General features: G+C 42.8%; 1 protein-coding gene across 9 annotated transcripts in view; it reads right to left on the reverse strand.

Annotated features, from left to right (window-relative positions):
- Nucleotides 1–13,081, reverse strand: part of LOC122428730 (ABI family member 3 binding protein) — a 281,331-nt gene that overhangs the window by 43,450 nt on the left and 224,800 nt on the right. For all 9 annotated transcript variants that reach the window (XM_043448807.1, XM_043448809.1, XM_043448805.1 and 6 more), the window contains 2 exons: nucleotides 3,698–3,775; nucleotides 2,104–2,208 (listed from right to left, as the gene is read on the reverse strand). In XM_043448807.1, coding sequence (XP_043304742.1) covers nucleotides 2,104–2,208; nucleotides 3,698–3,775 — 183 coding nt within the window. The remainder of the gene's footprint in view (nucleotides 1–2,103; nucleotides 2,209–3,697; nucleotides 3,776–13,081) is intronic.

Consider the following 13,081-nt stretch of genomic DNA (forward strand, 5'->3'; position numbering starts at 1 on the left):
GGGCTCCTGGTCCTGGTGGGAGTGGGCCCCAGTGAGAGGATGAGTGAAAGCCATGAGATGCTGCGCTGCAGCCAGCAGGAGATTTTTTGAGTGGGAAGAGCCAGCAGGAAATGCTGGGATGGTATCTTCATCCTGGCAAGGAGAGCAGGACTGAGAGGCCTCAGTAGATCTGGAGATGGGGGACAGGTAGAGATGACTCGGGGGAGCCTAAGACTGTGCTCAGAGGCACATGTGCGAGAAGGCATGTTTTCAGAGAACTCCCAGAACACTGAACTGATTTCTTGATTCCATATGCACTTTCTGTGATGGTCATCAGGCCAGATGTGTTGTAGAGAACCTGCCTGCAATGTGGGAGACCTGGGCTCAATTCCTGGGTCAGGAAGATCCCCTGGAGAAGGGAATGGCAACCCACTCCAGGATTCTTGCCTGGAGAATTCCACGGACAGAGGAGCCTGGCCGGCTATAGTCCATGGGATCGCAAAGAGTAGGACACGAATGAGCCACTAACATTTTCACTTTCTTTCCTCAATGTAGACATTTCTTTTGAATTAGAGATGGATAGCAAAGGGTGGGGAGGGCACCAGAGTTAATCTCAGAAGTGGGATGTGTTTATACCATCCCACCGGCTGGATGAGTTATACCAAACTACGCTTATTGATGGGAGTGAACAAGTTTTTACGTGGCGGGAACCAGGGCCATGCAACTGCATCTGGAGACACACAGCCTTGCAGGAGAGCTCTGTGTGGGGAGGTTCCCCTAACTCTTCCATGGAGGACCCTGGAGCATCACTTTCAGTCTGACCGGAAAGCTACAGAAGCTCAAGTCTCAGCTGCCCCAGGTTACAATTGATGAAGAAAACCTGGTCTCCTCACTGGGGCCATGTCCCTAGACCTTGACTCAGGCAGGCACCACCAACACGGATGATAGGCTGATCCCTCCTTTAGCTGATGGGAAAACAACCCAGAGGCCACTGTCCCCTAGTATATCATGGAAGCTTCTCCACCACATCCTCCTTTCATCCTGTGAAAAGAGTGACATCCATGCCCTTTCTCATAAATCCTTATCAGTTTCATCTTCCACAGTTATACTTAACAGTGTTATCCTGATTTCCACTACAGAATATTTAGGAGATAGACATGAGGGAAGAGGGGGGAAAAGATGGAGAACATGCTGTGATCAGCTGGCAGGTCCAGTGGAACAGCCTTTAAGAGGAGTGAGATGAAGCTTTGCTCTGAACTGGGCTCACTGATTCTTAATTTCACTCATAGATTCACTCAATGATTACTGGATTCACTCAGTAAGGACTGGATTTGGTTCTGAGAATTCAGAGAAAGTGTCAACTGTCATCACAGAGCTCATGATCTAGTAGGGGAATACAAGGACATGAACAAATAGGTCTAAAACAGAGGTTTGCTCTAACAGAGGTATGTTTCAAGGACAAATAGGACAGATGAGCAGTGTTAAGTCTACTTTGGGGAGTTATAGGAGGCTTCTTTAGGACAAGGATGGAGTACAAGTGTCCCAGGTGACTGGCAGAGGTCATTCTATGCGAAGAAGACAACGCATGCCACAGTCTAGAGGTGAGAGGCAGTCTGCCTTGTTGCGTAGACTAGACCTGCTCAGTCACCATGAGCATTCCAGTCTCCAGTCTTTCCCCTGGAACCATAATACTGAGGTCAGCATGAAGGCTGGTGGACAGGGGAGCTATCAAGGACAGGTAAAGGATTTCATCTCAAGAGACAGAATGTTAAGTGGAGGACATTTTCCATTATCCCTGGTGGGTTGGCAGCACAAAACGTCTTGTGCAAAATAATCCATTTGTTGAAGAGCTTGTGAGAGCTTCCATCTCAGCACCAAGCACTCAGCATCTAAGAAGCAAACTGACCTAGATGGACAAGGATGGTGGCTGTCACCCCACCCACCCAGAGTCAGGGCAGGAGTCCTTAAAGTTGTAACTGACAGTGTCTGGTCTTTGGGGCCAACACAGCCACACGTCCCACATGCCGAGAGCTGTCTGTTGCTTGAGCTAGCACACCAAGGGCTGGTGGTTGACCAGTAAAATGGAATTCAAGGAGGGATAGGGAAGGTGTGTGGCCGACATACCTGCACTTCCTGGCTTTCCGGTGACATTGTTGGGTGGTAAAGGCTTTCTTCGTGGGGGCATGGGTCTGGGTGGCAGGGGTGGGCGACGAGTACCTGGGATTATGGCTAACAGATGATGTTACAGATAAAGTGGTCATAGGAATTCACTCGACAAAATCACAGGTTTTTTTTTTTTTTTTTAAATACAATATTTAACAAGTGGCAGTTGGATGACAGAGAATAGATTCTACAGAAAAGTGCCTGTGAGTAACACTTTCTGATGTTCTTCTAAATTAGTGCTTGTAATGTACCCAGGGATAATAAAGCAGATGAGTTAATGGGGTAAATATTCTCTAATTATGGATAAAAATATATCAGTAAACCTGCCCTTTGAAAGGCTGTATGAATGCACAGAATTTAACATCTTTTGCTTCTCATATAGATTCGACAGGAGCATTTCTGAGCTTCATTGTCTCCAATGAAGTCTGCTTTGCAGACTACAATTCTTACACCATTTTCGCTTTGAGCTGGTAAAGCATATAATTTCTCCCTTAGTAGGTGTTCCACCCCATCCTCCAACTATATCACGTAATTATAACTAAACCAACACTTTTAGAACTTCTCAAATGATTACGACAAAGTAGTGCTAATGGCAGACGCAATAAGCCTGTGCCCCATGCAGATCAGAGTCACCACACAAGGGCACCTGGCCCGGGAGCTGTAAGTGGGAGCCAAAATTTCCCACCCACTCTGCTCTCTCACCCACCCACGAGCCTTCACACAAGGACGCCCGCCCAGAGGAAAGGCACGCTTTTCTAAATGGTTTGCCTGAAGGGCAGAGAGGAGAGAAATCTTTTTATAATATGCACAAAGGCTGACAAGGCTAAAGTTACCTGAAGCAGTCCACCTTAACCCAAATTTTCTTTGAAGTCCTGTGTTATAAGCTTAAAAATGCATCTCTTTCTTTGCATAATGTATTGGTTTAATAATCTTCAAGCAAAATTGACAATCCAAGAAAATGCCCTGTGACTTTAAGTACTTCCTGGGCTATCAGGAATTGTGCATGTGCATGCATGAATGTGCATATGCTGGGGGTAGGGAGGAGTGAGTCGTGATGATAGAATAGAGATGTCTCACCCAGACATTAATACATCAGAGTAGGTTTCACAGCATCCTTCTACAAAGCACAGAGCTCTTATTCAATGCAAAGATATTACCACTTCATAATTTTGGCCTAAATATACAGAACAGTCTCAAAGTAGAAATATGAATCATTTCTGGCAAAAGGATATTATAATAAACTACATAAGAGGAAAACTTGTATATGATGAAAACTAGAATCCAGTTACTTTTCAGCATTTGATCCATTGTGGCCCCTCGGGACATTATGTGAAGTAATTATTAAATTAGTTCCTCATTAGAATTTGTGCACAAAGCACTTTTCATTTTCCCAAATAGTTTAGTATGTTTATCTAGCAATACCCAGGTATTGTTAGCATGGATCTGATGCTTTGGGGACTGTGAGCATGCTACTTGTTTTGCGGCAGCACATATAACTTGCAGCTACGAGTTTCAGAGCAGAACTGAGTGAGGGAGTCAGCCTCTTATTCCTTACCTGGTTTTTTTGTGGGGTGAGAAGAATCCACTGATACATTTCTACCAGCACCAGATGGCAGTGGGACTTGCTTGACCCCTGTGAGCAGAGATAATGACAGAATAAATAGATAGCTAAAATGTGATAAACATTCTTTACGGAAACTTCATAGAATTGTTAGTGATAATGTGCTTTTTTTTTTTTTTTCTTTTAGAACAAGGATACTGGTGTTTTTGTGCCTAGACATTTTGATTGGCTTCTCCCGTCTGCATACAGAAAAAAATATCTAAAGCCCTACTGCATTCATTGGTTGTGTTTTTTTCTATGGAGATTTAGTGTTTGATTTTTTGATTGTGGCTTTGTATTAATTTTCTATGCTGCCCACCCTGCACTGCCTGCCTGGGTCGTATTGTCTTGCCAGAAAGATTTCATCTACAGTGATTGACTATTTTTCTTTTTTTGCCAATATTCATGCATAAATTCTGTGGTTTTTAAAAATATTTTTCTCTAACTCCTCTACCCCAATAAAAACCCTTATAATTTCAACATGTTTGGGTTTCTACCTAATGAATTGACTTTAAAATATTTTTTGAGAAGCCTTGGTTAGCAGGCTGGTTAGGCCACAGACTGTATCTGCACTCTTAAGATTTGTAAATCAGGCCTGGGTAGGCCTTGAACTCCAAGTTGCTGTTTGGAAGAAACTGATCTGAAAATTACCCTGCATGCTATTTTATCTCCTAAGTCTCTCAGACATAATCTGTTGGTTATTACTAAGTCATTCACCTAAATACCCATGCTAGGATTTTGGGTAGCGATCCTAAGGGTAGAGGGAACCAATTTACTTTTTGTCCTGTCTTTTAAAAATTATTATTCTTTTACACTATAAAATAGTCTTCCCTGACATGGCTGGCAGTCTCCATTAAGGAATAATAGGAACAGACATTTAGAATCTCAAGAGTGAATATTATCCTTAGTTAGATATAGTGGCTCATCCTGAACTTTCCAGGTGGTGCAGCGGTAAAGAACCTGCTTGCCAAAAAAAAAAAAAAACAAAACCTGCTTGCCAGTGCAGGAGACACAAGAGACATGGGTTCGATCCCTGGGTCAGAAGACCCCCTAGAGAAGGAAATGGCAACCCACTCCAGTATTCTTGCCTGGAAAATGCCATGGATGGAAGAGCCTGGTGGGCTATAGTCCACAGGGTTGCAAAGAGGTGGATATGACTGAGCGTGTGTGCATACACACACACATACACACACACACAATGGCTCATCCTAAAAAATGAACCCATACCCCGAGGACATGTGTGTGTGTGTGCTCACTATAATATGTATTAAAGATAAGAATAAACACTGAGTTTATATACTAGCTAGTACATTAACAAGAACAAGCACAGTCACAGCCCTGTTTGGAGTGCTGTTCCAGGACTCTGTAGGGACATTACACACTCAGCCTCATGTAATATGTAGGCAGAGATATTAAGTATACAACAGAAGCTTTGCTTGCCAAAAATTAGATGATATTTTCACATTAATTTATGAAATTATTAATCATGACTGTATTATAATGAACACTAATCAGCCCAGGGATCGAACCCAGGTCTCCCACATTGCAGACAGAGTCTTTACCATCTGAGCTACCCAAGAAACTCATTAGTATATTGCTAACATTATTATTAACTATAATAATAATTATGACTAACATTAATTTATGAAACCTAATATTGCAATTCCACAGCCTCTGCTGTTTGAATAAGAGATAATATATAACATCATGGAGGATGTTTGTATGGAGCCAGGGATCAAATGCTGTTTATCTGTGGTGGGAATGAAGTGTTTCTGCAGTCAATGACTATTTTGTGGCTTATCCCACAGGCACTGTGGGAACAAAAGCTCATGGGTCTTCTTCCTGTGCCCTCCTCTGAGTGGCAATGGGAGTGGGAAATGACTCGCTGAGGGGTTACTCTGTCTGTGGCTTAGGGGAATGCAATTCATTTGTCAGCAGGATAACCTAGTTTGCTGAGATCTGATTTACCACCATTTTTCAAGGGTAAAATCACATTATATCCTCTAGCACGCCAGCAGGCTATGTGTGTCTTCAGTAGACACTTCTTCACACTCTTTTTCCAAATCAACAAAGTATGTTGACCCAATACTGCACAAGCATCTTAGATATTCAAGACCTTATTTGATCCATACACCCCTTCTGGGTGGGAGATACCACTGGGGTCTCACAGAGGAGGAAACCCGAGGCAAGGGGAGATTAAGTACTTGTCCAGGGACTCACAGTTAAAGTGGACACATTCACACCCACATATGCCCAGTTCCCAAGCCCATTTCTTGAGCACTAACTGGGATAGTACAGGGTGCCTTTTTCTGTCATCATCTTCCCTCCGATAAAGAGAAGGCCGGAAGTGGCATCACTGGTGCTAAAGCCCATGCTACCAAGCCTAGACTTAAAAACCTGACTTAACTGCAGTTTTGACCTTCCCCAGAAATGTAATCTCAATCGACCAGCCTGGAAATTTCTGGTCAGCCCCTGTGAGGGAATCTGTCACAGGTGCCCTCTTCATCCTCCAGAAGAAGAGGTGACCTACAATGGTAAAACCCACGCAAATCCCTTCCAGCTCCAAAGGTGTCCTGGCTTCAGCATACTATTTTCTTTGGGTGAGAGTTCCCTTGCCCCACACTTGCTCCTATACATGTGTTTGCCGCAGCAGAAGGGGAGGGTGGGGCAAACGGGGAGAGCAGGATTAACACACACACACTCCCGTGCATAAAAGAGACAGCCGGTGGGAAGCTGCTGCCTATCAGAGTGAGCTCAGCCCAGTGCTCTGTGATGACCTAGTGGGCTGGGATGGGGGTGAGACGGAGGTCCAAGAGGGACGGGTGTATATATACACATACAGAGACACACACACGTGTACACTCACACATATGTACACATGTACAAACATGTACCCTTTGTTGGACAGTAGAAACTAACACAAATTGTAAAGCAACTGTCCTCTGATAAAAAAACAAAACTTCCATTGTGCACAAGTCTTTGGAGTGCCATTCTAGTCACTACATAGGATGCTGCTTGATTCATAAATTGCTGAATGCGTGCTGTGATAAGTCACTTCAGTCCTGTCCAACTCTTTGTGACCCTATGGAGTGTAACCCACCAGGCTCCTCTGTCCAGGGAATTCTCCAGGCCAGAATACTGGAGTGGGTTGCTTTGCCCTCCTCCAGGGGATCTGCCCCACCCAGGGATCGAACCCTGGTCTCTTACCATCTCTGGCACTGGCAGGCAGGTTCTTTAACACTAGCACCACCTGGGAAGCCCAATACAGCTAATTAAATCTTCAGATTTACTTGGCTGAATTTTTTTTTTTCAATGCTTCTCTTTGGCCTCACAATGAGTCTAACTGGCTTTAGCTCGCAGGTCCTATACTCTGCATTTCAGGTGTCACCTCACTGGGTGAGGGCTAAACAACCATGGCTGGCAAGCAGGTGCCATGCGGTCATGCCACTGATATGTGGAAGTCAGAGAGAAATGCAAGGATGACATGGTTTTCCAACCACACATGTGCAGATCCACCAAGTCACAGGCTGGTAAAACGGAGAACTGAGAGAGAATCTAAAGCTCTGCAGGATTACTTTATGGATAAGAGAAAAAATAGAATCATCCTTGGCCTCTTTTCTAATGAAGGGAGAAATCAGCCATTTTCTGTATAGGTAAAGATGGAAGCATCATACTATTATGATCCTTGTAGGTTAAGTACCCAAGTCAATAGTGTCAGTTGCTAAACTGGATTTTGTCCAGCCTTCAGAAACAAAGAAAAGCCAGCAGTAGATGAGAACGCTGGGAAGAGTCCGGCAGAAGGCAGCCGTGGGACTCAGGGAAAAAGCATTGAACCGGGGACAGGAGAGTGAAGTCCAGTTCTGGGCTTGGCTCCACCTGGCCGTGGTCTGCTCGTCAGCCAGTAGCATGTGAGCTCAGGCCCTGGAGGCCAGCGAACTTCTGTGGCCCTGAACTGAGGAAAGCCAATAAAGGCCAACGCAAGCGGAGAGGCAATGGGAGGGCAAAGGAGGAAGCCAGTGAGAGAGAGTGCGGACAAAGAATCCTCAGGAACTGACATCTGATTAGCCAGTGTGGCTCAGGCTGAAACATGAATTCTTTCTCCCTCAAGCAGGATTAATCCACTGTTTTCTCAAGGACAGCATTGGCTCTGAAAGCACCAAGACTCGAACTTCAGTGTAAGCCCCCAAATGTCAAATGGAAATTCTCCAAAAATCTCTTGATTTACATAGTTCATCCCTTAGCAATTTATTGTCAGAAATGAAGTAATGATTTCGGTATTTTTAACCATGGTAACAGAAACTTTGCAAACAAACACAGCACACTGGGAATTGATTTCCGAATGTATTCGAGACGGTTCCTCATGACCGAAAAGGAGTGGTGTTTATGGATGACTGGTCTCCTCACCCACGTCTCAAGATCTCAGCACCTGGCTGCAAGGTCAGGGGCGAAGGGCCAGCAGACTGGAAGATTTAGCGGCAGCTCAGACAAACACATTCCTCACCTGGGAGGCATCTGGGTTCTGGTTGTCAGGCACACTCCACGTGGGTCCAGTGAAGTGTGGATTCCTCATTAGGAGAGCACGGAGCAGAGAAAGGAGTCTGGGATTCAGGTGTTAACACAGCTGCCAAACCACATGTGCCAAGGGGGCTTCCAAACTACACTTTGCCTGGCACATGTGGGCCTTCAAGGAATGTTAGTTGAATGAAAGAACAGTTGCACAACTTAGCAGCTTTCTTGCACTGTGAGAAAAGTGGAGATTGTCTGGCAAACGATGGGTGATTTTTTCTGGCAAAGGTCAGAGAGGAACTATTTTCAGCTCTGAGGGCCATACTGTCTCTATCACAACTCTTCTGTTCCGCCACTGTGTTGAGAAAGTTTCTACAAAACCTTGTTTACAAAAAAAGGCAGTGAACTGGATCTGGTCTGTGGGATTGTACTTTTTATGGGCCTCCCGGTGACTCCGTGGTAAAAGGCTTCCCTGGTGGTTCAGTAGTAAAGAATCTGCCTGCCAATGCAGGAAACCCAGGAGATACGGGTTTGATTCCCAGGTCAGGAAGAGACCCTGGAGAAGGAAATGGCAACCCACTCCAGTATTCCTGCCTGGGAAATCCAATGGACAGAGGAGCCTGGCAGGTTACAGTCCATGGGGATGCAGAGTGGGACATGCCTTAGCACACACATTTGTACTTTGTGCAATCCCCTGGTCTAGGCATGCTTTTGCATCTCAAGTTGGTTATAAGCATGTAGAACATATCAATTAAGCTTAGATGTAACTCTGGAAACCCTGAAAAAGCAGAGTGCTGGAAAAATGCCCAACCTAAACTTCACTCTCTAAAGGTTACTTTCTAACTTAAAGGTGGAGAAATATTATACATGTACATGTGAAATGAACATAAAGCAGGGTAAATATCTATAATGATGTTATGAATTAAGAAACTTGGATCAAGATAGTTTAAAGATTGCAGGGTGTTAATGGAGTCATTGCAAGATTTGTATAGAGACCTAAAGAATCAAAGGTGCATAGTTTTAAGACCTCAGAATCTTTCTCTTTTAGTTTTCCAAAGGACTAACAGTAAATTTTTTTTTTTTTTGACTAACAGTAAATATTTTTATGCCTAAGACTATGAAGAATATGCCCTATAAATCCTAAACACATCCTTGTTTAAAAAAATTTTTTTTTAATGTTCTATTTTTTTCCATTTATTTTTATTAGTTGGAGGCTAATTACTTTACAATATTGTAGTGGGTTTTGCCATACATTGACATGAATCAGCCATGGATTTACATGTGTTCCCCATCCCGATCCCCCCTCCCACCTCCCTCTCCACCTGATCCCTCTGGGTCTTCCCAGTGCACCAGCCCTGAGCACTCTAAACACATCCTTTTATCAGCTGATTTTTTTTTAATGCAAAATATATGTACTGAAAATTTCAGCAAGAAAAATTATAGTAAAATATATGTGAGGTGGATAAGAATCATACATATTCTAGGCAAAATGTCAAAGCTGGATGAAAAATCAGTTAACATGGAGATATTGTTCTCATTAATACACAATTGAGGCTAGAAGTGAGTGTGAATGAGACAATAAGACTGGGTCAGAGAAGAAAAGAAATCTGATGTGAATACCTGCATTTCTATAAAGAAGTCAGATCAAAACCATGCACAAAGTAAGGCAGACTCCTGTCTATAACCTGAAGAGAACAGATTTAAAAACTTCTTTTTCTCACCCATTTCTCAAAACATTATTCCCCAGGCAAATAATTTGAAAGCTGTTAAAATTTCCTTTCATAATATGCTATGTAATGTCATCTGTGATTTGTATTTCATTTACTTTCTTTTCTGGTCTTACTGTATTGGCTTAACACTCCATATCTATTTTCAATGAAAGGGGTAGAAATAGGAATCCTTACTTATATTCTTGATGTGAGAAGAAAAATATTCAGACTGGGAAACAAAATGTTAGCTGTAGGTTTTTCTCAGATGTCTTTTATCAGAGGGAGGAAAATTCCTTCAATTTCTAGTTTTATGAGAGTTTTCATCATGAATGATTTTTGAATTTTGTCTCATGGCTGATTTTTAATTTACGATCGTGTGATTTTTTTTTCCCCTTCGTTCTGTTAATGTGGTTAAGTTCAGTTGCTCAGTTGTGTCTGACTCTTTGCAACCCCATGGATTGCAGCACACCAGGCCTCCCTGTCCATTATCAACTCCTGGAGTTTATTCAAACTCATGTCCTTTGAGTTGGTGATGCCATCCAACCATCTCATCCTCTGTCGTCCCCTTCTCCTCCCACCTTCAATCTTTCCCAGCATCAGGGTCTTTGCCAATGAGTCAGTTCTTCATATCAGGTGGCCGAAATATTGGAGTTTCAATTCAGCATCAGTACGTCCAATGAATATTCAGGACTGATCTCTTTAGGATGGACTGGTTGGATCTCTTTGCTGTCCAAGGGACCCTCAAGAGTCTTCTCCAACACCACACTTCAAAAGCATCAATTCTCCCGCACTCAACTTTCTTTATAGTCCAACTCTCACATCCATACATGACTACTGGAAAAACTATAGCTTTGCCTAGATGGACCTATGTTGGCAAAGTAATGTCTCTGCTTTTTAATATGCTATCTAGGTTGGTCATAACTTTCCTTCCAAGGAGCAAGCATCTTTTAATTTCATGTCTGCAATCACCATCCGCAGTGATTTTGGAGCCCAGAAAAATAAAAGTCTGTCACTTTTTCCATTGCTTCTCCATCTATTTGCCATGAAGTGATGGGACCAGATGCCATGATCTTAGTTTTCTGAATGTTAAGTTTTAAGCCAACTTTTTCATTCTCCTCTTTCACTTTCATCAAGAGGCTCTTTAATTCTTCTTCACTTTCTGCCATAAGGGTGGTGTCATCAGAATATGAGTTTATTGATATTTATCCCAGAAATCTTGATTCCAGCTTGTGCTTCATTCATCCCAGCTTTTCTCATGACTTACTCTGCATATAAGTTAAATAAGCAGGGTGAAAATATACAGCCTTGATGTACTCCTTTCCTGATTTGGAACCAGTCTGTTCTTCCATGTCTAGTTTTAACTGCTGCTTCCTGACCTGCATACAGATTTCTCACGAGGCAGGTCAGGCAGTCTGGTATTCCATCTCTTTAAGAATTTTCCATGGTATGTTGTGATCCACACAGTCAAAGGCTTTTGCATAGTCAATAAAGCAGAAGTAGATGTTTTTCTGGAACTCTCTTGCTTTTTTGATGCTCTAATGGATGTTGGCAATTTGATCTTTGGTTCCTCTGCCTTTTCCAAATCCAGCTTGTACATCTGGAAGTTCACGGTTCACGTACTGTTCAAGCCTGGCTTGGAGAATTTTGAGTATTACTTTGTTAGTGTGTGAGATGAGTGCAATTGTGCGGTAGTTCGAGCATTCTTTGGCGTTGTGTTTCTTTGGGATTGGAATAAAAGCTGACCAGTCCTGTGGCCACTGCTGGCATATTGAGTGCAGCACTTTCACACCTCTTTTAGGATTTGAAATAGCTCAACTGGAATTGCATCACCTCCACTAGCTTTGTTCGTAGTGATGCTTCCTAAGGCCCACTTGACTTTGCATTCCAGGATGTCTGGCTCTAGGTGAGTGAGCACCCATTCGTGGTTATCTGGGTCATGATGATCCTTTTTGTATAGTTCTTCTGTGTATTCTTGCCACCTCTTCTTAATATCTTCTGCTTCTGTTAGGTCCATAACACTTCTGTCCTTTATTGTGCCCATCTCTGCATGAAATGTTCCCTTTGTATGTCTAATTTTCTTGAAGAGATCTCTAGTCTTTCCCATTCTACTGTTTTCCTGTATTTCTTTGCACTGATCTCTGAGGAAGGCTTTCTTATCTTTCCTTGCTACTCTTTGGAACTCTGCATTCAAATGGGAATATCTTTCCTTTTCTCCTTTGCCTTCTGCTTCTCTTCTTTTCTCAGCTATGTATAAGGCCTCCTCAGACAACCATTTTGCCTTTTTGCATTTCTTTTTCTTGGGGATGTCTTGATCACTGCATCCTGTACAATGTCACAAACCTCCATCCATAGTTCTTCAGACACTCTATCAGATCTAATCCCTAAAATCTATTTCTCACTTCCAGTGTATAATTTTAAGAGGTTTGATTTAGGTCATACCTGAATGGTCTAGTGTTTTTCCCTACTTTCTTCAATTTAAGTCTGAATTTCACAGTAAGGAGTTCATGATCTGAGCCACAGTCAGTTTCTGGTCTTGTTTTTGCTGACTGTATAGAGCTTCTCCTTCTTTGGCTGCGAAGAATATAATCAATCTGATTTTGGTGTTGACCATCTGCTGATGTCCATGTGCAGAGTCTTCTCTTGTGTTGTTGGAAGAGGGTGTTTACCATGACCAGTGCATCCTCTTGGCAAAACTCTTTTTTTTTTTTTACATTTAATTTTTTTTATTATTATCTTTTTCACTTATTTTTATTAGTTGGAGGCTAATTACTTTACAATATTGTAGTGGTTTTGTCATACATTGACATGAATCAGCCATGGATTTATATGTATTCCCTATCCCGATCCCCACTCCCACCTCCCTCTCCACCTCATCCCTCTGGGTCTTCCCAGTGCACCAGGCCCGAGCACTTAAGATGTTTCGAGAGAATAGCATCGAAACATGTATATTATCTAGGATGAGGCAGATCACCAGCCCAGGTTGGATGCATGAGACAAGTGCTCGGGCAAAACTCTTTTTGCCGTGCTTCATTTTGTAGTCCAAGGCCAAATTTGCCTGTTACTCCAGCTATTTCTTAACTGCCTCTTTTGCATTCCAATTCCCTATAATGAAAAGGGCATCTTT

This window comes from Cervus canadensis, chromosome 27 (assembly GCF_019320065.1).
Source record: "Cervus canadensis isolate Bull #8, Minnesota chromosome 27, ASM1932006v1, whole genome shotgun sequence".
NCBI classification, from domain to species: Eukaryota; Metazoa; Chordata; class Mammalia; order Artiodactyla; family Cervidae; genus Cervus; species Cervus canadensis.